The sequence below is a fragment of the Camelus bactrianus genome, chromosome 27 (genome assembly GCF_048773025.1).
Source record: "Camelus bactrianus isolate YW-2024 breed Bactrian camel chromosome 27, ASM4877302v1, whole genome shotgun sequence".
NCBI classification, from domain to species: domain Eukaryota; kingdom Metazoa; phylum Chordata; class Mammalia; order Artiodactyla; family Camelidae; genus Camelus; species Camelus bactrianus.
The window spans coordinates 34,943,856-34,969,632 of NC_133565.1; the positions used below are offsets into that span (position 1 = coordinate 34,943,856).

The window sequence follows — 25,777 nt, forward strand, 5'->3', positions numbered from 1 at the left end:
AAACTTAACTGAAAATCTAAAATATATATATAATATATATATATATATATATATATATATATATATACAGACTTCACAGAACAGGAGATTCAGCAGGGTAAGTGGAATAGGTGTCATCACCCATGATGACAAAAAGACCATCCCGTCCACTGTGCACTTCACATTTTATGGCATGTGAAGTGTATTTCAATAATAAAAGGAAAGAAGAAGAAAAAAAGAGAGCTGTCCGGGTGCTGCTACATCCCAAGTGGTGCTTAAGGGCCGGGCTGTGCACAGAAGCCCAGCTCAGCACCTCTGCGAGCCCCCTGCCCTCGTGCTGCCCTTCTCACTCCTCTGCCCACGTGGCACCATGCAACACTGCACGGATTCTGGATTTCTCATGCACGCCACTGGTCACCCGGCACAGGAAATTCTCAATCACCCTTCCATTGATTCTGAGTACTTCCATTCTCCTCTGCCTCCTCTTTGTCTTTTTAAGGGGATTTTAGGGAATTAGGGAATTTTGATTCCATGAAACTCTGACATACTGATAAGCTCTCTGAGACGCAAGAAAGAGCAGAAACATTTGTCAACTGCTAACCTGTGCCAAGGGCTCCCAGGGTCTTGAACATCTGTTGTCCTTCAGACCCTCATGAACACGGGTAAGGTCCAGATTCTTATTCCCATACTCCGGATGCAAACACCGAGGTTCTGAGAGCAGTGTCCAGTCAGACTCCCGGTAGATGTTAACCCAGGGTATCTGTTTTACCTTCGGAGGGCGCAGCTTGGAAGCCCCTTACTGAGTAGGACTAATTTGAACCAAACGACACAAAGCTCATAAAAAGCGACATGGCTTGCTGGTGCACTGGAAAACAGTCACACGCCACATAATCCCGTGAAGAATATTTTCCATTCTAGGAACGTGATGTTAATCTTTGTTCTTTTAATAGCACAAAAGAAAGGAAGCCAAAAAAAAAAAAAGGTTTTTTTTTGCAAATGAAAATAACACACAAACCGCTCACGGGGACACCAGGCTTATCGCCACCCCGGTGGCGCCTGGGTTTGCCAGAGCAGAGGTAGCAGCTTTCCACTTTAATCAGGTTTGCCTCCGAGCCCATCTGCCATCCCTCCTCCTCCCACCGGCAAAACCGAGCGAAGCTGACTCTGGATGTGTTTGCCGAGGTGAAGGAGGGAGCGCTGCAGAGTCCAGCTCTCGAGTCTGGAGTTACCTTCTGGGGAGAGTCTGGTACTTGCAATCTGCAGGATGAATGATCTCTCAGTTGTTGCAGCCATTCACCGCCGCGTGGCCCGGGTGTACCACAGGTGCTCACGGGCTTTCTGCCTTGGTAGACTACCGCGTTTGGAGACAGACTGCCTGGGTTCGGATCCCAGCACCACCCCTCCCTTGCTGTGTGACCTTGGCAAGTTACCCAATAACTGCCTGTCTCCTTATATATGAAATCGGGAGGGGACTAGCGCCTATCACCCGGGGCTGTTGAGGGGGTTCAATGATTTAATACCTGCAAAGCATTAAGAATAGTGCCTGGCGGATAGTCTGTGCTATTTAACTTCCTGTTAAATAATTAAAAAATAAAGACGTACACTGCTATTCATTAAATGACTTTAAGAAAGTGCTCTCCTCACATTATTTAGTTAACTGATTTGTGCACACTTACATGAATTAGAATTGGTAAAAATTAACTTGCAGGACACGACTTGCTTTGCCTAAAATCAGCCAGAAACCCAAGAAGAAAGGATCAACGAAGATCTCCCTTTGTGGGTAAATGGGTTAAAAACGATCTAGCAAAATTGACGCTATTCCCCAAAATGGCTGCGGAGGGGTGCTGCAGCTGTTCAGAAGACACACACACAGACCGCTGCCCCAGGCGGACGAAGCAGGAAGAACAGAGAAATGGCTTTTGCTTTAGATCCCCGGGAATGAAGGTTCAGACAGGACCATCAACCGCCCCGCTCCCCCGAAATTCCAACAGAAGAAGACTGGCAGGTCGCTTGGCTTTTCAAAGAGCCTCCCCCATTTCAGAGAAACCATTTAGCCTGTTCTCAATTTCATAACCTTATTTTTCTTGGAAAGAACAATGGCTGGTTTAAATGTGTAGATGGTAAACGTTTACTTGCAAGAAGGACTTTTTTACTTTTTCACTTGCTCCCCCCAAGCATCTCATTTCAGAGGGGGAGCCAGGGGGTGCCTTGGCTGCCCAGTGGCGCCTTCCACGTGTCCACGGACTTGGAGACACCGCGGTGTCACCGTCCTGGAAGGAGTCGATCAAACTGGTCGCGCCAGAGGGCCTCCTGTGGAAGAAGACCAAGCTTACCCAGGTAGTTGTTGCTCTTGTGCATCTCGGTGATGTTGATTTTTGTGGCTCCTTGGGGGATCTCGACCACGCGGTGGTAGCCCAGGCTGGTGAGGGCGTGCTTGAACACGCCCGACACCACCTGGCAGCCCGTGTTGTCGCCGCCGCACACCCCGCACTTGTCCACGACCTTGTCGGAGCCCAGGTAGTCATCACAGCCAACGCTCTGCAAGAGGTGGAAAACAGAAGACGCTTGTAGCACGTGTCAGGAGCACCCGGGGGAGACAGGGACGGGGGTGACTGAAGACCTGTTGGTGGGTCTCGAACCAACCTTCCTCCTGCCCCCAACTCAGCTCCTGTAGGTGGGGAAGCTCATTCTGCCCTTCGTTCAACAGGTTTTCACAGGGCACCTACTCTGGGCGAGGAACTTCTTTTCCAGGTATGCGTGAAATGCGCATTCTAGGGGCCAGGTGGGGGCCACACAAACAGACAAGGAAGTAAAACAGAGTGCACCTGGTGGTGGTAAATGATCAGAAGAAAAATAACACAGAGAAAAGGAGTAAGGAGGGTGTGGGGGCTGGGCGTTTATTTCCACAGGTTGGGCAGCGACATTGTCCCGTGAATCCATCCCACCGCTGGACTCTGGAGAGGGGAGGCTGGACTGTGCTGGGATTGTCACAGAAAGACGTCCTTTGGGACCATGATGAGCACTGCACCGCACCTAAAACTGGGGTTTGTCCTCAAGATTTCTACTCTAAATGACAGACCATGCGAAGACTTGGCCAAATACCCCCCAAAAGTAGCCATCTCAGGCCCTGTTTCTTAGGAAATGAAATCAAACTGGTTGAGATCTGGGCCCCCACGGGTCACTGTGGCTCTGAAAAGCTGAGCAGTAGGACTGTTGCTTGAATCCTCCGAAGCCCTTTTCCCAGGGCAGAGGCTACGGGGAAGCAGCGGCCAGAAACCGCAGCAAACCGGACGACGTGCTTCTGAACAGCCAGGAGCTTTGTAGGCAACCTCTCCCGGGTTCAGAGGAACTCTGACCTTCCTAGATTCCCTCCCCCAAAGAATCTTCTCGTTTCTCATCCCGAGATATTCTGGCTTTATCCTCCCCCTCCCCATTCAGGTCTCTCTTAGGGCAGTTAGACCTCAGAACAGGATGAAATGATCTTCGTGGACTCCTTCTCCACTTCTGGGGCTGAGTCCACAGGACCCACATTCCTGCATCCTGAGTTTAAAGACAGGGCCTGTGGTCTGAGCAGAGAAGACTCCGTCACATGTCCGTGGGCAGACAGAAGTGGACTGACTGCAGTCTGGACAAGGAAATACTGGGACCACAGGGCTGTTTCGCTGGGTTATGGGGACAGGAAATGGTACCTGAAACCCGAATGGGACTCTGAAACCTGAGATGCGTGTTTGCGGAATCACAGGCTTGTGCTGGCTCTGCAGTTCTGAGCGCGACCGTCAGACCCCACCCTGGGGCAAAGCGGGCAGCGAGACCATTCTGGCTTTTGTTAAGCGTCCCGGGCCTGTGCATGTGGGCCCCACAGGTCAGACCCTCCGGCAAAGTCACACCCCAGGTGCTAGTTCTTTCCCCTCCGACTTCTTGTCTGACTGGCATCTCTCTGCAGGCCCTGCTCGCCTGCATTATTGCTTCCACATTCCTGAGCGCACGTCGGTCCATCAGTAATAACCGCTTTCTTCGCAACTAGCTTCTCTGTAAAACATTATTTCTGACAAGAGCAGAACATCATCTCAGTTGTTCATCCACAGCCAATTATCCTTTCAAAAACGCCATGTCTGCTGTGTGCTTCTCCTCCCCTGCTCTTGCCCCAGGCACATTTTAGCAGAAAAATAAGGCAAATGCTTTCTGCGCAGGGTTTCTACCCTCGCTGCCCCCCACCCCCGCTCCAGGTTCTGCTTAAATTTGAAACAAAAAAAGGCCACTGCCAACAGAAGTCTGGGAAAGCAGACCCCACGATGCTAAAGAAAGATTCTAACCAAATTAAGGAGGTGCTTCTGATTGCCGCTGACGAGCAAGAGGAACCAGAAAGCCGATGGCGCTCACTCCCTTCCCTGCTCGGCAATCTCCCCCCTTCCTTCCTCCCCATCGTGATCCATTTTTGCGACTCCCGGACTCAACTGGTCCCAGACTGGGCTCATTCCCTCAGGGCACTCCAGGCAAAGGAAGCAATGTGCACCCAGGCACGGAAGTAGGAGAGAACACTGAGGAAGAAGGTAAGCGTCTCGCACACAGAAATGGTTGCTGGGAGGGATGGAAGGAGGCCGGAGAATCTAGCTGAATGTGTTAAGGATCTCGTTCGCCAGGGGGATGACTTAGAATTTTATCCAGTGGCAGCAGCAACCACTGGGTGTCAGAAAAGGCGAGGGCCACCCTCAGATTTGTTTTCTGGGTGATCATTTTCTGGCTGTAGTGAGGGGTGGGCCTCAGAGTGGGAGAACAGGCCGTCCCGTGAGCCTCTCCTACAGATGCGGTGGGCAGGATGTTTCAGGATTGAACAGGAGCCTCCGACGGCGGGGATGGACATTGCCCGAGTCCGCAGCCCCCTGCCCAGTTAGAACAGGACGGTCACAAGGAAACTACAAGCCACGAATCGCTTCAGACAAGCATAGACACAGCACCATTTTCTCTTGTAAATCAGACGTTACATCAGAATCCTCCCAGATTTCCTGTAACAGCACAGCCACTCTGGATGAATCTGGTTGTGGGGAGGGAGGGCTGCAAAGCAGTTTTTCCTGGGAGATGTCCAACAGCCTGGAGCTTGGCTTCACTGAAGCACGAGGCTGCACAAGAAATGCCAAGGACTAAAGGTGACATCCTGTCCCGCAGGCCCGTCTCTGGACTCTGAGCACCCACGGTTCACTCCTGAAGAGAGAAGTCAGAGCAAGGGGTGTGTGGGCCTTCCTTGAGGGGTGACAAGAGGCTGACGGAGCACCCTTCTAGGGTTCTAGTGGCAACCCAGGGTCTCCGAGAAGCTGGGTTGCCGTGGAGCTGCTAAATGTCCCGCATGCAGTGCACAAAGCAGGAGGGACGACCCCAGAATGAGAACCGTGCACATGACATGAATTCAAGAGCTTTGTTTTCAGCACCGAGGTCGCAGGCGGATCACATGTGTGACAGCCGTCCCTCTTCCTGCATAGGCTGTTATGAGCCTCAGATGACAAGGAGGGAACCTTCGCACTGGGCGTGCGCAGCTGAGGGAGTGATCTTCGGGCTAGACTCTGAAGGACAAGAAGGAGCAGCTGTGACAAGATCCAAACATGTAAACATGCATTTTATCACTGGCCTTGCTGAGGGACTGCGCCGGCCGGGCCACCTGGGAGGCTCCAGGCTGAAGCAGACACAGGTCCCGCCTGTGGGAATCTGATTCTAACCGGGGCGTTGAGACATCCGTGCAGAAAGTCACACACTCTTAGACAATGAGGAGTCCCTGCATCCTCCCCTAAATCAAGCTGAGCAGATCAACTCTCCTGTAGAAAGTGGATAATTAACAATGGGGTGTGTAAGTCTGGAGAAGGTGGCAACGTCCCAGCCTGAACTGGGGGTGTGGTGGGAGGACGAAGAGGAGCTGAGAGACGCCTGGGTAGCAAAGGGTGGGGGGAGCTCGAATCACTGTCCTCCTCCTCTTCCTCCCCCCACCGCACTCCTCCCACCACCGAGCCTAATGTTTACAGAATCTCTGTCATACTCCAGGCCCCCTGAATATGCAGTTTTCTCATTTAATCTTAAAAGCAACCTGTGCTATTGCTGAGAAACTAGGAAACTAAGACTTAAGAGAGGTTAGCTAACTGGCCCACGGCCAAGCTGCTACTAAGGAGGACTGGACTTGAACCCAAATCCCATGCCTTTAACCCCAGGCAAAAACTGCCCCCTCCAAAGGACCGGAGGTCGTGCTGAGGGTTCTGGCTCTGTCGGAGGAGTGGATGGTGGCGGTGACCTGGGTGCAGAGGAACAAGTTCAAGGCGCTGTTGTCATAGCTTGGCCCACAAGTGACCGCATCCTCCCCTTCCAACACGATGACGCCCCAAGCACGTTACGTGTCTCTCCCACACTGACGGGTTCAACACTCCACACACAGGTAGTGGGTCAATATTTTAGCTCATCTTCCCTTCATATTACTAAGAAAGTAATTGTTACAACTTGTATTTTGCACTAGTTTAAGACTCACAAGAAATTCCAGAAACGGTATTGAGCGTTTCAGTGACCCATCAGCCAGCCTCCCCGGTGACATCTCTCACATGAGCACAGCACGTTGTCAAAACCGCGTATACCGCTGACACTGGTATAACTAACGTATTAACTCAACAGTGACCCTTATTTGGATTTTGCATTTTTTACATGAACAAAATTTCACTGCGTGTCTAGATTCATGTCCTATGTTACTTTCTTTGCAGCAGCTGGGATTCTCCTCCGAAAGGAGACTGTGTAATTGATAAGCTGAGCTGACGTCATTTAGCGGGAAAAGCAGTTAAGACTGATGGAAAGAATGTTGCACTGGGAATCCGGAAACCTGGAACATCGTCCTGGCTCAGCCCCTGACTTACATGTGACGCTGGATGAGTCGTTTCTCTCTGGGCTTGGCGCTGAAAACACTTTCACCACCATCCAGATCTTTCAGGGGACGGCGCTCAGAAATGGATCTGGCCTGAATTCTGGTTTGCATACCAGAAGTCTGGTCTATGTCTCTAAACCCTTCAGAGGTACCACCAACGTGCCATCAGTGGAGTCTGCTGGACCGGGGTCTTGTGCTGGCTTTGCCACTTTGGAGCGCTGCATCACCGGACATGCTAATTAGCCATTCTGAGCCTCAGTTTACCTACAGCTGGGGTGGCACAGTATCGACCCCGTAGTGCCGCTGGGAGAATGAGAGGAGGTACACAGGGAAGGCACTTAGCAGGACACCGCGGTAGGGCGGTTTCTCAGAAAACACTGGGTTTGCCCTTGTCTTCACAGAGCTGGTTTCATCTGGAATCTACCCATTTTGTCCATCCATGACCTGCCACTGTGTAACCTCTCAGACCCATCCTGTTTCTGCAGCATTTACTTTCACTTCTCAGTGACAGACACTCTCTTCTGCGTTTGGAGAAATTCAGAGAAGTCTGAAGAGCTAAGGCAAGGCCAAGTCCCCCACGAAGGAAAACCCCCGGCACAGCTCCTTCACCCGCGCTGCTCCCGGAACGCGCCGGGTGCCAAAGGACAAACAAATATCTGGTCCCCGATCTACCTTTATTTCGTCTTTTTTTTTTTTTTCTCACTATGCACTGTCGTTCAGAAGAGCTATTTCTTGCTGTTACAAAGACAACTGGGCAGCTATCAGAGAGCCGTATCTTCCAGGGACTTTTGTAGCAATTGTAGGAAAATGTTACACATTACAAGCCGTCAAGGGAGAAACTGCCCAAGAACGGTCCCCGCTTGTGTGCCTACATTAACCTACACGAAACTTCCCGTGGGAAATGAGCAACCCAGACGACATCTCTGGTGGTGACCTTCACAGGGAGGCGGCCCCTGGACGTCACAGCAGGGTCGGCTGGTGCCAGGCATGCAGGGGGTGGAGCTTCTGCTTCCTAATGGGAAGCAGATGTTTCTGCTTTTGCTCAACACACACACCAGACAGGGCGGCCTCGGCTGGTTGGCCAGGGGACACCGACAGGTAAAAATCACCGTGCCGTAATAGTCACGCGGTCTCAACAGTGTGGGGGAGCGTCATTATTAAAGTGCTTCGTAGCTACCACCAGTTTACTTGTATTTACGGTGAGCCAGTTCATGGAAATGCATATGAATGCCAAGCCTTTTATTCATGACATCCTGTTGAAAGAAATCCTTGCTGTATGATGAATATCTCCCTCTTCTGCCGGTTAGGAATGTAGATCAATAGCACCTTCCTGGAAAGCGGTTTAGCAATATCTGCAGTTTGACCCAGGAATCCTTCTTCTAGGAATTTACGCTAAGGAAATTATAAGAAACACAGCCAATAATTTTGGTATGAAGGAGCTCATCACAGCACGATTATTAACAAAAAAAAAAAAAAAAAAAAAGAAAACATCCTAAATGTCCAGCAGAGGGAAATCGTTAAACAATATGTAGAAACCCTCCGGGAAACACTGGATGGACTTTTTCCAGTTGTTATTCTCATTAAAATCCTCTAGCACGTGCCCCTGCACGGCTGACCCTCGATGCAGGTCAGCGAGGGTTTCCCAGGGGGCCCCAGCGACGTGACAACATGGTGTCAGGCAGGGGTGGGCGAACTGCCACCCACAGGCCGAACCTGGCCCACCGCGTGTTTCTGCAAATAAAGATTTACTGGAACACAAACACGCCATTAGGTCCCTTACTGCCCAGGGCTGCCTTTGCATTGTGGCAGCAGGGCTGAGTGGTCATGACGGCGGTAACACGGCCCACAAAGCCTGAAAGGTTTGGGACAGAGTGACTTACAGGGAAAAAAGCCAACTCTGGGCTAAACTGAAAGGCAGACCCAGTCCTGGCTTTCCACACGACAAGTACGTGCTCAGAGGGAGACGTGCCAAGCCCCGCGCAGGCCAGACGGACGCTCGGGCTGATGGTCCCGTCCACCCGACGGGCCCCCGTCCCGGGTCACACACGGCCCACTTGATCCGTCCCGATGCATCTCAACTGAAACAGAAGGCAGGGTGTTTCCTCTCCGACCTCTGTAGTTTTATTTTTCAAGCAAAACCCCCGTATTTTTCAAACCAAACCTCACGCACAAACGTAGGGAACTCCAATATGTAAAAGCAGAAAAGCAGAACTGTTCTCTGGCGGCAGAGCGGCCGGCAGCGTCTGGAAGCCCAGCCTCTCACCTTCCTGCCTGCTCTTCTCCCTCATGGCCGGGGTTTCTCATTGCGGCTCCAGTGACACGTGGGGCCAGACGGCTCCTGGTTGTTGGCTGTCTCCCGCACTGTGGGATGGTTAGCAGCCCCCGGCTTCTGCCCACTGGATGCCAGCAGCAACCCTCCTCCTCAGTATGACAAACGAGAATGTCTCCAGACAGTGCCGAATGTCCCCTGGAACAAAACCACCCCCAGCTGAGAAGCACTGCGCCAGTTTACTGCCGAAGCTCACGGCACACCTAGAGGCACAGATCCCCTGTGTGAATGCAAAACACTGCCAGCACATCGGCGGTGCCCCCTGAGGGGACTCAGGTTGGGAAAGGGGAGGACACTGGCCCTAGACAGCTAGGTGCAGATCAAAGGAGTAACTCCAGTGAGCCCAGACCTTCGTTCCTTCTCATACGTAGAAAAGTGCTAAATTCCTTAATGTCAGATACCTGGTTTTCTTTAACTAACAGTCATCCTTTGATGTTCCAAATTCCTGGTCTTTGTGGCAAATACTCCTATGTACCCTGGCTCCTCCCTGCCTCTTTGGAACAATCTTAGAGCAATCCAGCAGGCCACTGGCCAGGCTCGAGGCCTCAGAAGGTCCGCCGGATGAAACATGACTCTCAGTGTACAGGTTGTGCGTTTTGTTTCAGCTGACACTCGGAAAGCTTTAAAACAATGGCCATTTCATGGAAATGCAGAAACAGTCATCTGTAAACACCAGACGCTAATGAACAAAGAATACTCAGTTATCTAGTTTTAAAAAACACATTCTCACCGCCACCAAGCTGGCCGGTAGCCTTCTAGAGCTCTGTAAGCTTGCGCTGTGGCCTAACGTCAGTGCGAGCAGGGTCACGCGCCGGGAAGAGCGCAGGGCCTGGGCCGCAGCAGGTGCACGGGAGGGGCTGGCCGAATGAAACAGCAGCTGGTTGAGGAATCAAGGGGTCAGAGCTACGGGACCGATTTGCTTCTCGAACTGGATCATCTCTAAGTCTCTTCTGGTGTTAAATTGTTTCTAAAAAAACCAGAGAGAGAGAGAGAGAGAGAGACAGCCCTGATGTGAAGAATCCTGCCATGTCTAAAGTCAGAGGAATTTGCTTTATGTAGACAAAATTAAATTGGAAACAGGAATCAACGGGGAACAGACTGACAATACCATTCGTTTGAAGGGAAGAAACGGTCCTCGGGATACAGGTACTGGGCTTCCTTAATGAAGGTGGTTGTGAAGCTGGCGATCTGGCTTTCATCAAGCTCATGGCTGTCCCTTTTCAGTGCCTCATCCTGTTTCCTTAGAGCCCAGCACCTTACCAAGTGACTCGTCTGGGAGAAAACACCGGCGCTCTCTCAGGATCACCCGCAGCAGCGTTTACACATCTGGGGAGAAGAGCCCTGTGGGGGAACGCGGGGAACGGGTGCTGTGCGGCGGGAGAGCTGCCACCCCCCTCCCACCTCCCCCCACGGGGCCGGCCTTCCCTGGAGAACGGGGTTGCTCCCAACTCTAACATCCCAGGGCTTCTCTTTCATGCTCTTCCTCCCTAATGGACTAAAACGGGGGAGGGGGCATGGATGGATTACGACAGTGACAATTACTCTGTTATAAAGGTAAGGTGACCATATTTTTGCACAGAACAGTAGAAACCTCTGGACTTCCACTTTACTTTTAAAATGTAAGGCTGACTGGTGAATTCTCTGTTTAAAGAGAATTTGGTTTAATATACCTGGTCAGATTGTATTGTAACTCTGTAGGGCCCCGGGAGGGAGGGATCTGTCTGGAGCTGCGGTTTGGGCTGCCAGGGGGTCAGGGCCAGGAAGTTTCTTGCAGAAAGGAGCAGAGAGGCGCTGTCTAGGCTCCGAAGGGCAAAGTTCTGGAAGCCAGATTCAGATTGCCAGCAAAAGGCCACAGTGTGTTGGGCTGATGAGCTGTGCTCTGGGATCTGGGCTGCTTCCACGCTGGCCCAGTCCACGTGGCCCCCTGGGCGCACACAGCCCGGGTCCTCAGGGCTGGGCCCAACCAGAAGGCCCCCAGGACTGCGGGTGAATCCAGAGACGGGAAGGCAACGAGGGAGCCTCAGGCGTGGCTTCCTGTCATTTCCTTGACCCACAGCCCATCGTGAAATGTGCCTGTTTGCATTTTTCTCCACAAGATGGCACCTAGAAGCCTTTGTAAAAGGGCACCCACATGACCAACTTGCTCAGGGACATGAAACGGAGGTTAAACACGAAAAGGAACGCTAGTTGAGAAGCACAAGAAGGGCGGCTGCACGTTCGTCGTGCTCTTATGTGCAAGTTTCTGCCATGTGGTTAAGGCAGGACTTTCATTTCTCCAAATGTTTTTGTGGAGCCTTTACAAAGGTGGGTGGCATATTCGGGCCTTTTATTTCCAGAATATTCAAGAAAATGTTTAAAAAAAAATCTGTGTGGGTTAAACTTTGGGGGTTACGTGTCACTGGGTGATCCCTCCAGGGACAGTTGAGAAGACCGGCCTGAGGGGTGGGAGGAGATGAGAAGGAACGACTGGCTACCAAAAGCACGAGGGCTCGAGTCCCGAGACTCTCGAGCGGGAAAAGGGCAGACTGCAACGCTGCTTCCGAGGATGCTCGGCAGACACAGACGAAAGGGGCCAGAGGCTGAGAAGCCTGAAGGCAACCACATTAAGATGGGCACAGAGGGGTGGGGGCCTGGACAGAGAGCTGGAGCCAGGATGCAGAGCAAGGGCACACCGAAGTCAGGCTGAAGGAGCCACCAATGGGCTGCAGGTGGAGTGGGGAAGGCGGCGAGGTCCGTGGCTTTGGGACCTGGAGGAACAGCCACGCTGCCTGTTCCAGGCAGAAGCTCTACGAGGGAGGCAGCCTCTGCCGGAGTCATCCTAGAGCAGAGGGCTGAGTGTGGGGTCTCGACCACCACTGACTTGTTCATTACATTTAATCACATCACTTCACTCACCTCTTTCACTGGAACTTTCCTCTGGAATGCTAAATATTTTAATTCCAGTTTTTGGATGGGAATCCTTCCAAATTATATTTTTCACTCCTCTGTTTTGATTTTCTTTTCTTTTAAATCAAGAATAATAAGCACTCTCTGGTCTTCTCTGGCCCCACTGCCACACAAAGTGTGGTCCGTGGACCAGCAGCAGCGGCACCGTCCGAGAGCTCGCTGGAAACCTTGGCTCCACCCCAGGCTTAAGGAATCAGAGCCTGCGTTCGGGCAGCATCCTCAGGTGACTCCCGTGCGGTCTGAGATTACCTGCCTTTTCAGGTCACTTTCCGTTTACTCCATGTTCTTTCTACTTTTCTCCAACTGCGCACCAAAGCCAAGTGAACGCCGTCAGAACCGAGACAGACGACACAACAAGATCTCCCGCTCGGTTAAAAATTAAAAATGAACAATGCCTTTGGAAAGCTTTTCTCTGTGATATTCTGATTCGGAACAGGGTGGAGGCAAGACAAACATTCATAAACCCCGTCTCCTGAGAACCGCGGAACTGGAGCACAGGAAAGGCCGTGGGAGCCCCAGCCCCTCGCTCCAGGGGCGAAGAACCAAACACTGAGGGGGAAGTGGTTTCTCAGGGCGCCCGAGAGAGGACGTCCTGCTAGGGGTGCCTTTTCATGACACTGATGCCCTCCTGCTCCTTCCAAAGCAGCGTTTCACGGTTTCCTCACTCAAACGGTCTATGTTCTTTTCTGTCTTCTTCTTCTGTCCCTGTGACCACGTGGAAAAGGCTTTATCCACCAGTTAGAATAGCAACTCCTTTTGGAGAGCAAACACTGTGAAAATACTTAGACACACTGTGTGCACTGGGAGGTGGGCCCTGAGGCCTGGGGGTCAGCAGAAGCCCAGGCAACCAGAGAGAACGGCTCAACTGGGACGTGGCTGCACAGAAGAGTCTGGCTTTGCTTCCAGAGCTGGAGACAGAAGAAAGGGACAGAGGAGGGAAGGACGAGAAGCGCGGAGATGGTGGAGGGCCAGTGAGAAGCCCTGAGTAGGTGGAAGGACTGTTCATGTTGGCCTGGAATCCGAGGTTTACTTGCTGTGAGTGAAACCTCTCTGTCTCCGGCCCTCCCGGCTCCTCAGCAAAGCGTTACGTCCCTGTTAGGCCTGTCCTCCAGGCTTTGGAATTCCTGGTTTAGATTCCTTTCACCCCCTTTCCATTTCTATAATCAGAAGCAAACATTTCTCTTCTATGTCCCCACGTCTTCAAAGTCTTTTCTTCGGAACACACGGACGCTCACCCGAGAGCAGCCCTAACGCACGCTGCACCAGCAGGGGACGTCATTTTTCTGAGCCTCAGCTGTCAAAGGACAGTGTCAACATACAGTTTCTCAAACCTGTTGTGAGGCGTCAAGGAGAACATGCAGATGAAGGCACCCAGTTCAGAACTGCCCGGGACCTGGGGCTGGAAAGATGTCTCCTTGCGGCGGAGCCAGCCTCCCTGGAGGGACCCATCTCTGGGCGTGGCCGTGGGAACCCTTCTTCTCGCGCCAGGCGCGCGCACTTCCACACCAGCAGAGGACGCTGGTCTGTTTGCACTGCCCGTAAGACCCCACTTCTATTTACACATGATTCTCAAGCGATGTTCAGAGCCAGGCTGGAAGAGCCACTCTGCTGTGGGCTATTTGCATTGCAATAACGTTCCGGGACAACGGGTTCAAGAATTCCAGGGATTTTCTTATAACCCTTTTACCTCTCTGGTTTTTTTTTTTTTTTTTTAAATGTGTGGCTTGGCTTATTTGTTTGTTAATCTTTCCTAGTTTGTCTTGGAGACGAGGTTCGGAAAGTGTGTAAAGTTGTCAAAGAGTCTGTGTTCATTTTAGAAACAGAGCAAGGAGGGCTGTGGATGGAGCGTGTAGCGCGGCACGCTGGAGCGCTGTCTTAGGCGAGCTGTAGAGGGAAACGGATGCAAGCAGGCATTCGAGCTCCTGGGGACTCCAGCAGCAGGGAGCGTGTGTGGCAGCTGTCAAGGGCCCAGGACTAGCCACGTGCTAGGCGCCCAGCACATGCTGTCCTGTTTAATTATCTTGACTATCCTTGCTTTACAGAAGCTCAGAGAAGGTAAGAAATACGTAATACAGAGGTGGCAGGGGGAGGGCATAGCTCGGCGGTGGAGCACACGCTTAGCAAGCTTGAGGTCCTGGGTTCAATCCCCAGCACCTCCTCTAAAAATACTATATATGTATCATATATATATATATATATATACAGAGAGAGAGAGAGAGTGAGAGGTGGTGATGGTGGGTTTGAACGAAGGGCCCACTGGCACTTTGCTCCTTTGCTGGTTGCAAAGTCCCTTAGCCCAACAGAAATCTTTAAGAACAGGGCCTGATAGCTGGCCCACCCAGGCCACATATACCAGGGGCTAGAATGTTCAAGAAATCGGAGAAGGCTGACTCCCTCATTGCTCCCATCTTTAGGGCTGCTCTCTGGCTTGTCCCAAGACCCCTCCACGGGGGCGCTACTTGCAGCCTGAGGTCTCCCGTCCCGCGAGGGCCAGCTCAACTGTTTCATCATCTCCCGTGGCTTCTCTTCGTCTCTCGCTTCCCCCAGAGCCCCATTCTGTCACCTCCCCCTCATGCAGCTCCCAGTCACCCAAGGGGAGGGACGTCTTTACCACCACCCATCCTCCACGACACACTCCTAGGTCCAAACGTATTCACTGAAGCAGTAACTGTTTTTCTCATTTGGCTTCCTTGGAATGGAAACTGTCGGTTTACCAGGCTGGGAGATGTTTATGACTCAAGGAAAAGCGTTGTCCAGGGGAGACATCATGACCCAATCCAAGAGCTTGCTCTCTGGGGCCAGACTGACCAAGAAATCAAATAAAGATAATGCCATCTTATTCTCTCTTCTAACCACAGATGCGTCCAAGATAGATACTTATTTCATTAAGAAATAAAGACATTTGTGTGCCATTGGCAGGCTCAGAAGGAAGAAATCTGGCTGAAATATTTGAACATGAAGGCTCCTTCATGCTTCTTTTGAAGGATGGCTAAGAACAGGGTTATCTGTCAAACTCAATGTGTCCCGTAACGATAATTCAGGTGGCAGCCAGATGAATCACTCTCATGCCTGCAGAGAATTTCCCTCCTCCTGCACCTCTAAACAAAAAGATAGGGCAGTGGCTGCAGGGACACCCACACGTGGCTTCCAAGTGCCTGCATTAACAATACACACTTGTGTGCATAAATATTTAGGACATGCAGACCAGCTGGATAGATGCTGGTTCTTCACCCTCTTTGGTGGAACCTTGAAACTTTCCATTTCCACCAGCCCCCTCTTTAACAGATCGTATTGATATGCATAAGCATAAGAAAAGGCTGCTGCTGCGGTTTCAGGTAATCTATCCTGCATGTGGCTGTGACATTTATCTTCCCAAGACGCTGCTGTCATCATGTCATCCCTCTGGCTCAGAAGGCTTCCTGATACCATTTGTCACTTACACAGCCGACTGTTTCCTCCTAGGCATCAGGCCTCTATTTGAGTTCCCGATTCCAGGTGGAAAGGAGTGCCTGGGGCCATCTAGCTCAAGCAGCAGCTTTACCCCAGGTGTGGGTAACTGAAAGTAGGAATTTTGAAGACGGTCCAGCCTCATTACGCTTTGACAACCAAAAGACTCTGTTAAAGTGACAGTACACATTAATTAGCAATGCTTGATGGTTAATTATGTTCTCATTTGTTGGGTTGGTTTTATGATGAGAAAGGGAGACAAGGTTTGTAAAAGACATCTGACACGTGGGAGGAACTCAATCCGTGTTACGTTTTATTTAAAGTCAAGTTAAAGATAACACAGAGGGCAAATTCAAAGAAATGCAAACAAATAATGCTCATTCCTGGCTTAGACAATGGATGCCCTGGAACGTTACTGAGTTAGGGAACGGCCAGTCTGCGTGTACTTGAAGGAATGTGGAATGGCAGCAAATATGGAAGCAGAAAGAAAAGCATTTCTCTGGCAGACTAAAATAAACCCTAGATAAAGGCGAGCCAAAGTCAAAAAGAGTCAAAAATTCAGTCCTGAGCATTGGTAGGCTCCCTGGGCCCTGTGAGACCGACGTGTTCTCATTATTCAGAGAAGGTCTACAGACGTGCTCGAGGACACCAAGAAAAGTAACAGGAAGGAAGGAGACTGGCATTTGCTGTGAATCTACTGAGGTGACATATTTACCACCATTTTAATGGAGGAGGAAGGCGGTCACGTGGCCAAGTGTCAGGCATTGAGCCCACATCTGTCTAGCTCAGAAACTCAGAGCAGGTGATACAGGGGATGCCACATGGCGAGGGTGACAGTGATGGAGCCAGGGAACACGGTGGTGGGCAGCACACGCGACAGCTGAGGAGCAGGCGCTGCAGGAGCAGGGAGCGGGGACAGCCCTGAGCAGACGCATGCAGGGGCCCACGGAGGCCAACGGCCTCCAGGTGAGGACACGCCGCCGGGGGCTGACAGGTGACGGAGGGACTGCTGGCTTCTGGCTGCCTGCTCTTCCCTGATAGCTCATGGAAAGGGGTCTCTTAACGTCGCCTTGGACTTCCCTTCTGTACTCCTGGGAAAGCTCCAGGTCCTCAGGAGCTCCGAGTTCTCTCTGACCCACTGTCTCTGCGTGCTGTCTGCAGCCCTGGCACAAAAGACTCTCCGAACCCTTTTTCCTGTTGTAACAAAAGGCTCTGCTGGAGGCCCCCCCAGTGCTGACCCGAGGTCTGGGGCTCAAGCCCTTTGGACGGGCTCTGTTTCCTAGGGCTCTCTCTGCCTCAAGCCTCCAGAATCTTCTCCTTTGACTAGCAGAAAGGGAGCCTCAGATCATGGCATCGTGAGCTTACAGCCCAGGGTTTCCTCAGACCACCTCTGCTGTGTGTATTTGAGCCGCCCAGCAAGCCTGGGCTCCCCTTGGGGGCCCTCACGCTGCCTTCTTTGAGGCCACGTACCATGCACGTTCGAGGGCTGCAAAGAAATCACCGTGTAGTTTCAACTCCTTTGCCCTGTGTTTTTAAATAATGACAGGAAACAGGCTGCTCTTTTTAAGGTGAAGAAACTTCTAGAAATCTTGAGCAGAGGAAGGCTATAGCCTACAGCTTAATAGGTGCTTTGGGAGGACACTGATTTTGAATTGTTAATCCTCCCGTGGGCTCCATGAGTTAACCAAGGTGTTACCCCTGAGCTCAGGAATGCACTGGTCTGCTAAAAAAGTTATCTGAAGCGTCTACGTGAGCCCTGGAAAATCCTTGCGTCAGCTAAGTTGGTAATAGTGATGTGGTCGACACAAAGCCATTTGGATGGTAACTAACAGGCCGATTTATCTGCTTCTTTAGTTGGTAACTAATGGGACGTCTACCTGCTTCTTTGGATGGTAACTAACGGGACGTTTACTTGCTTCTTTGGAAGAGGCCTGAAAACCACGGCATTAGCGTAGACGAGGATGTTTGTCTTCCCCTCCGCTGTGGTTCAAAGTCATCAACACACTGAACCAGTTTTTCTGATAAAAGCTTAAATGTCAGGGGCCAGAACACAAACAAGGGTGGCAGAGGGAACTGATCTTGCTCGTCATGAAAATCAAATTTGGATTTTCTTGTAATTTGGACCTTGCCGTTGCCAATGAGTGTTAGCAAAACCCACTAACTCTCCACAGTTCTCTATTTTACACAAACATCACAAAAGTGGAGACAAGCAACAACAAGATGGATTTGAAACAAATGACACCTATCCTTTCCAGCAAATACAACTTTGACATTTTATTTCATAACAGATTTTTGTAATATAAAGAAGTTCAAAATGGTCCAAACAGTCGGGGAAGGAGGAGGCGGTGGTGGCTCATCAGAGTAAAATCAGGCTTATTAGTAAGTATTCCCACTGCACATAGAACGCCGGAATCACAGAATCTTAGAAGAGAAGAAACCATGGTTCTCTGGTCTACCCAAGGGCAGAGGAGGTGCCAAGTTCTGTACTGAGGACAGCCTAGGAACTGCAGGTTCCTGCCGAGACCCTGCGCAGGTCACTGGGGCTAATTTAACTGATAAAACGTGTCTTCTGGACTAGATATGTGAATGGCTTTCAAGCTATTCTAAGGTTCTACTTTACTATTTTCATAATCTTTAAAACATATTTTTAAAATATGAAGAACTTGAAAAGCGTCATCTTCAACCATCGTAGACACCTGGTGACAACACCCTGGGAACGGCAGCACTCACTCTTTTTCATGTAGCCCCCAGGACAAACTGCTCCCGTTTTTAACCAAAGAGGCTGTCTGTCTACGATTTGCAATTTGTTGTCTTGTCCTAATCAAGAACACCTCGAGAGCTGTAGGCTGAAACAAAATTCAGAAACAAGCTGGATGCTGGGGCACCTAAATCATTTTCCATATTCCATGTGCTACATTTGCTATTCACCAAAATAGCTACATGCTCTCTAACTGCCGTGACAAACTTAGGTGCTAACGTTTTCATTAAAATTAACTAATAATAATAAAACACACGGGGAAAACGCACTGGGGTTTTAAAAAGTTGCTTTCTGATTAGGGTCACTCATACCATTTTCTTTGGAAAAAAGCATTTCTGCTAAAAAGTGAAGATTAGATAATTTAGCATGTGCATAGCACTGAGTTTATAAAATGCCTTACGTAAATTAGCTCGTTGACTCTTCCCAACACCCCAAGAGGTAGATGATATTATTTCCATTTTAGAGAAGAGAATACTGAGGCACTGAGAGAATTGTGCAAGGTTAGCAAGCTATTGAGCTGGTCCCAGAATGAGGACTGTTAACTTCAGCTCTCACTACACCTCCCGATGACCCCATGGCTGCCTGGTGACCCTAGCTTTGTAAGACATTTCCCTTCTTGGCAAGAGCCCTGTCTGTCTGGGGTTGTCCGACCCCCTCGCACTGTCAGGCGGCTCCCCACCTGCTGAGGAGCCCACTCATCCCTGAAAGGCTCTGACTTGTCACAAATCCTCCCTTTGGAAACCGCTCTGTGTACCATCCACCACTGCTCCATGTTCTGATCTCTGGAGACCTCTGGACACTGGGCTGTGACACTTCCTTTCTAATATTTTCCATTTAGTTTGATGTATTTGCCTAAAACCGGCCTTTTCCTCAACCTTTTCCCCTCTTTGTCAGGACTAGGGGCTAAGAGGCTGGTGCACGTAGAGCCCCAGGCTTCCAGCTCCAGAGAAATGAGCTGGAGTAACTTTGCTTCTGCACAGTGTCGAAACTGTATTTTCGGTGTTGTGCCCTTTTCTAGCATTTGGTTTTCCTAAGAAAACAGGGGCTAAAAAACATCCCTTTCACAAAACTTCTATGACAAAGTATTTGTCCTTTTTCACTCTTTTATTAAAAAGACGACATACGGAATTTTTTACTGTTAAAAGAGATAAATTTACCATTAAGTAGGAATGATGAGTAATAATTGGAAACTCTGTCTTTGGAATCATGCTCTCCCGGGACTTCAGACCCATGTGACCTTAGGCAAGGTGCTTAAATAAGAAAATATATAGTAATTTAAGCCACAAAAGGAAAGAGTTTATTACAGTATTTGGAACATAGAAAGCCCTCAATAAGAGTTTGTGATTGTTGTCAACAATCACAGTACAAAAAACTGGGGTGTTTGACAGGAGGACAAAGAAGACAGACGTGCCAGATGGCTCCAACATCGGAGGCGCTGTCCCATGAAAGAAAGACATCCTTTTTGTGGCCCTAGGAGGCTGGACTGGGGCTGGCGGGGGCATAACGGACAGGCCTGTCACGTTTACTGATCCCGCGTGGAATCTCAGTGAACGCCTGCGCCGTTAGATCGCTGTGAGGGCTGAATGTCACAGTCTGTGCGAAGGTGCAGCACTGTGCCTGGAACCTCGTGGGCAGGCAGTGACTCTTCGCCACGCTCCGCATGAGTAGTCAGAATTGACTGAGGGTGGAAGGGTGCGGGAAGAAGGGTTTAGATCATCAGATGAGTCACTATATTAATGAAGAATTAATGACACAGCAACCACGCACCAGCACTGACACAGTCTTCTAGAGAAAGCAGCCGGTGTCGCGTCTCCGCGCTCAGTGGGCTTAGCGATCAGTTAGGGAGACAACACCTGTGAGTGAGACGGGCACGAGCTCGCCCGCACGGAAGGCGGAACAGGGCCCGCTGCCAGAAGTGGGCAGCCATGGCGAAGGACTCACACTTGGCCTCACGACAGAACCAGGCTTCGTAACACAAAGGATGGATTTTTAGACTCGAAGAAATCAAAGATGAAAAGATCACGCAGTTTGGGGGAAGCCTGGAATGTGTAAGTAACAGTCCGCACAACTTGGGTCTTTATCTGTGTCGCGATGTCCTTTTGCTCTTGGCTCTGAAGGAGTCACCTAGTTGGGGGGCCTCAACTGACATCAGGGATATCGGCCCAACTATGGAAAATTCAAGACCAGTCCTGAGCAACCCCTGGCCCTCCTGCCATACGTTACCTCCCAGGCTTTGTACGAAAGTAAACTTCATTTTGAATAAGAAAAAAAATCTCTGAATATATTTTACTGTTCTTCTGCCTTGCTCTTTTTGCTAAATAGGTTACTTATAATTGAACCAGACCAGCCTACAAGAATGAGTGGGTGAGAATCCCCAAGGATTTATTGGCAGTAGGTCAGGATTACACAAAGCCACAAGATAAAGATCATGATTCTGTGTTGATTAACATTTCAATTTAATAACAAGTTGTTTAAAATACTGAAATCCTAACATTACCATTGACCTCATGTTAAAGTTACATCTAAGTGCCTTGAGCAAAGAACATACAAGATTTAACTCTGCATATCTTTCAGAACTAGCACATATTAAGTGATAATAATTCTTGAATTAGGTAAAACTTTATAGCTGTGACTGGGCCTCCATTTCAGTCCACAGACTGTCTCACTTGGAGAATGAAGAGTTAGAGCCTAGATCCCGTGGAGTGCAACTTTGCGGTTTACTGCGTTTTGGTTCTGTATTGCAGGTGAGGTGTTTGTGTCAAAGAGACGCTTTATTAGCTCAGGTGGATGTCACAGTGGAGTTATCCTTGGTTTACTGGAACTCTCCCACCCCCTAGGCCAGTCACCAGGATTTACTCCAACAGGACAGTTCACAAAGTTGATGAAGGTGCTCACCTCTTCTTCTTGGGCAGAGGGAATGGTCGGGCGAGCTTCTGTTCAACCTTACGGGTGTTCCTAGTAAGTGGCTCTTCTACTTCTGGGTAAATGGAGGATTACAAGCCTCTGAAATTAGGCGTGACCGTGTGACTAGTTCCGGCCAACGGGGAAGTGTGTGGGAGTGGCATGTGTCACTTCCATGTTGAAGTATTTAATTGCTGGTGCTCAAGGCTCCAACCTTTTCTTCCTCTGCCAGAGCAAATCGTGCAGACTTTGGGTGAAATGGCAGCTGCCTAAGAGGATGCAGCCTCCACCAACCTGGGTCTCTTAGGGACTGTGATGAACCCCTGCTGGCCCTGTAAGGTCTAGAATGAAAAAGGAATCTTTGTAAAGCTACTGACATTTTGCCATTATTTGTCACTCAAGCATAATATAGACTCTTCTTCTTTATATAGAACCTCTGGTGAAATTCTTAAAACGACAGTCAAAAAATTATGTAGAATTTCAGGCCAGGTGACAAGACTAGACCATATTAATTTCTAATACCTGCTAGAGTCAAACTAGGTTCTGAATTCTTTCTTTCTAATTCTTTCTCTCTGATTAAGAGTGCACTATTGCACTGATATAATGTAAATTAAAAGTACTGCGACTATAAGAAAATAAAGTTTGAAACTGAGTAGTTGAAATTGCTTCTAAAGATTTTTTCTTTATTGTATTGAAAACACAAGCTTTTAATAGATACAGAATGCGACTTGCCAATCCCACACACTGTTCATGACTTTCACGTATGGTTTAGTCTCCTGGGGTTCAGACTTTACCTCTAACTTGATGCTGCTGGGTTATGAGACACAGTCTGGGAAGCCCCATGGAGGGCAGGCCCTGTAGGGCACCTGTTTCAGCACAACTTTTATGTGCCACACAAAGCCAGAGTGAAACAGAGGCCCACAAGCATCCAAATGGCCTTCGGCCTTTTGAAAATACACCCTGGAGAGTCCTGTGTTCGTCTGTCCACACCACACACTGTCAGCTCAGCATGACGCTACCCGACAGCATCCACGTCCTGCAAAGCAGCAGGCACTTCACATGGGATCACGGACAACCCGGACCTTCACCGCAGCCCCAAGCAGGATATGCCTCCACTTCTGGCTATTACCCTCCCGCTTCCAAATATCCCAAACTGGCACCAGCTCTCACACAATCTTGTCCCAGCCCACGGCCACGGACTCCCACCCACAGAAGGTTACTGAGAGTTTTCTCCTTCGAAGATGCTAATGACTTCATTTTACCCTGTATGAGGGGGGTCTCCTCAGTTCTCATTCATTCCCATGCCTCGCCCCTCGAACTACCCCACGGCGGCACCCAGCCTGGCCCTCCAGGTCCTCCCTCCTCCCTTTCCTCTGCTGTCCCCCCGCTGTGGGCTCCCAGGGGCTCGGTCCTTCACCGCGTCTTCTCGATCAGAAGACAGCCCAAGCTGTTTTCTGAAAGCCAGTCTTTTTGAAAATTTGTTTGTAAAGGAACTTTAGTATTCATCTAAAATTTCAGACGCAGCTGTTTTGATGGGAAACGAGAAGTTAGGGATCTATAAACGATGGTTCAAAGAGAGTTAGTCAGACTTGAAAGCAGCAGTGACCACTGACTCCCTACCACCCCTAACGGTGGGTGTTCTCCCAAGAGAACTGCTCATATTCAGAGTTTTCCATTTACTGTGTTGCCATCGGTAAATCCGCCCACCTGCTACCTGTTCCCTCCTGAAATCCTAACACAAACGGCCACCATCTTAAGGAGTCCATCAAGTGTCTGTGTTTTCTAGCTAAAGTCCATGGATTACATTTGAAAACCATTCTGCTAATTATTCTCTTTTTCACTCATCCTCCAGGAAATTTAGAAAAAAGATACTAAGGCAGGAATACCCAAGTTTCTCGAAGAAATAAAATCTGAATCTTTTAGGAAGCAGTTTTGACAGAGAAAACAGCTGTTGTTCAGAGCTCTTCTCTTAGGAGCTCGTGAAAACATGAGAAGTTCCTGAGCAGAAGGGGGAGCTAGGTCTGCACTCAGACCTGCAGGTCCCTCACCCCCCAGGGCCTCCTGTGGTTCAGGGGCATCACGGGATTCGGGATTCGAGGACAGAGGAGGGAGTGTGATTCCTGGGGGGCCAGCGGGGTCTGGGGGGCAGAAGGCACAGCTGCAGGATTGCTAGGAGGAGCTAAGCAAAGAAAGATTTCTCTACGGTCCCCACGCCCGAGAGCCAGGAAGAAGAAAGAATGCAGGGATGAGGTAGCAGAAGACGGCAGGAGCTTCAGTCCAAGGATGGAAAAGAGAAATCACTGGAATGAAACGACACGGAGGAGGAGGAGGAGGTCCTGACACTGGCTGACTACCTCTGGATTCCATTTATCTTTATTTCATCTAATTTTTATACCAGCCGTGAGGCAGCTACTGTTCCCATTTTACTTCAGTTGAAGGACAGTTTCAGAAAAGTTAAGCAGCTTGTCCGTGGTCACACGACGGACCTGGACAAAACTCTGGTCTGTCTCCAAAGCTGTGCTTTCCATTGGGCCAGGGTATCAGAAGGTGCGAGCAAGGACTTCAGGACAGACAGACCTCACTGAGGTCTGAGTTCTGACCCTGCCATTTCCTCATCTATAAAACAGACACCTAATGGCACCTACCTCCTAGCTTTCCAAGAGTTAAGTGAGATGTTTCATGAAAGTGCATACATTTAAAGTGCCTCAGAGTAAGAATCTAATAATAAGTCCATTGATGTTATGAGTGCAGTTATTTGCAGCATCACCGCATCCCTGCTCCAAGTCGCGCCTCTGGGAGAGAATCCGCAGTGCCTTCCGTGGATACTCGGTGATCTTTGTACAGTATGTTTTTGACTCCCCGTTAATTAAAGTATTTGGTAACCAGAAGATCATGTGTTCCAACCAATCTATGATACGCTTCTTTTAGAGAACGGTAGGTATGGGAGCAAGGAGACGGCCCTTTCAGCCTCCCAGCAGAGTCGTGCTTGTCAATTGCTCCATTTTTGCTTTCACAGAAACGCAGGCTGCTATCTTCAGGACCATCTTTTCTCATGATTACTTTTCCCAGATAGCTTTTCATTTTCCAGGGTGCCTCAAAATCAAGTTGTGTGTGTGTGTGTGTTCCCACCCAATAAATCTCCTGCTTGGCAGAGTGTTGATGGCTTCTGTGAAAGGGTCTTTGTGTCCCTTTTTGTCTAAGAAGCTTTTTCATTAGAAGCTGGGAGTCAAGGTAAGTGCCACAGGGATTCGAGGGTCTCTTGGCTTTTCTCTGATGTCCAAATTATCTCCCGGAAAATCAAGCCCTACATGCCCTGAAGTCAGTTAACAGAAGTGAAAGCTGTGAGAGCTTCCAGCCTGGCCTTAATGGGCACTACACAAATGTGACCAAAGCATATTTGCAGAGAAGAGGCTTTAAATAGAGTCACATGTTTGTGAGCACGAGGCCATGCGATGGCAGGAAACATCTGACCGTCTTAATGGGACCAGGCTTTCGTGTGCAAACAGCGGCGAGGAAGCCAGGGCCCAGCTGAGAGCCGTCAGAACAGTGCTCCTTGGTGGTGGTGCGCGAGCCACGCACCAGGACGGAGGACAATGAGCTTATGGGAGACGCAGCCGTAATAAACGTGGGGGCGCAGACGAGCGGCCCCGCATGGCCGCGCAGCTTACGCGGACGGGCCTTCCCCGCGGCCTGGCGGCCGCCCCGCCTCAGGAAGCCCCTCCTTCAGCCCGAGGCCGGCTCTCCCCTCTCGTCTCCGCCCGCCTTTCTTCCGCTTGCGCCGCGCATCCCCGCGAGTCCCGAGCCGCTCCCTCTCTCCGTGCGCACGCGCTGTGACCGATTCCCCCCCGGGGGGGGGGGACACGCCCCCTCCCAGACCACGCGGGGACTTGAGGACGTCGCCGGCCCGCTCCGGCCTCGGCCCCGGCGGCGTCGCTGGGCTGCGGCCGCGGCCACCCCCACCCGAACGCTCGGACTGGCTGACCCGGACGTGTGAGCACGGCCCTCGTTCCTTCACCTCAGACGCTTTCATTTCCGGACGCAGGTCTGGAAGCGGCGACGCAGACAGGAGCCCCCGTGCTCAGGGAGCTCAGAGGACCCGCGCCCGGTCCGCGCGGCCGCTTCACCGCGGAGCCCGCCAGGGCCGGGCCGCTGCACCCTGCCATCCGACAGGCGATGGAACGGAATGCTGGGCGGGAGGCAAGCCGACAGCCTCCCCGGAGCTGGGGAGCCGGGGAGCCGGGAAGCAGCAGAGGCAGGACCAGAGCCACGCTTTTCTGGGGTCAGGTCCCTGCCTCCCCCCCCCCCCCCCCCGATGCTGGCTGACTGTCCCTTCTAGTCACCTGCTCCCCAGGCTTGTGGAGGGAAACAGACACGTAAGTTCACAGTCATTTGACAATTGTAATCCAGGAGGAAAAAGAACGAACAGAATTCATGTTAATAATCTACACCAGTACCTAGGTGAGCTGCGTGTTCAAGGAATCAAAATTTACCCCTTCACAAGAAACACTGCTCTGGATTTCAAGTCGCCATG

General features: G+C 50.4%; 1 protein-coding gene across 2 annotated transcripts in view; it reads right to left on the bottom strand.

Annotated features, from left to right (window-relative positions):
- Positions 1-25,777, bottom strand: part of THSD4 (thrombospondin type 1 domain containing 4) — a 485,629-nt gene that overhangs the window by 79,964 nt on the left and 379,888 nt on the right. For both annotated transcript variants that reach the window (XM_074353946.1, XM_074353947.1), the window contains one exon: positions 2,313-2,517. In XM_074353946.1, coding sequence (XP_074210047.1) covers positions 2,313-2,517 — 205 coding nt within the window. The remainder of the gene's footprint in view (positions 1-2,312; positions 2,518-25,777) is intronic.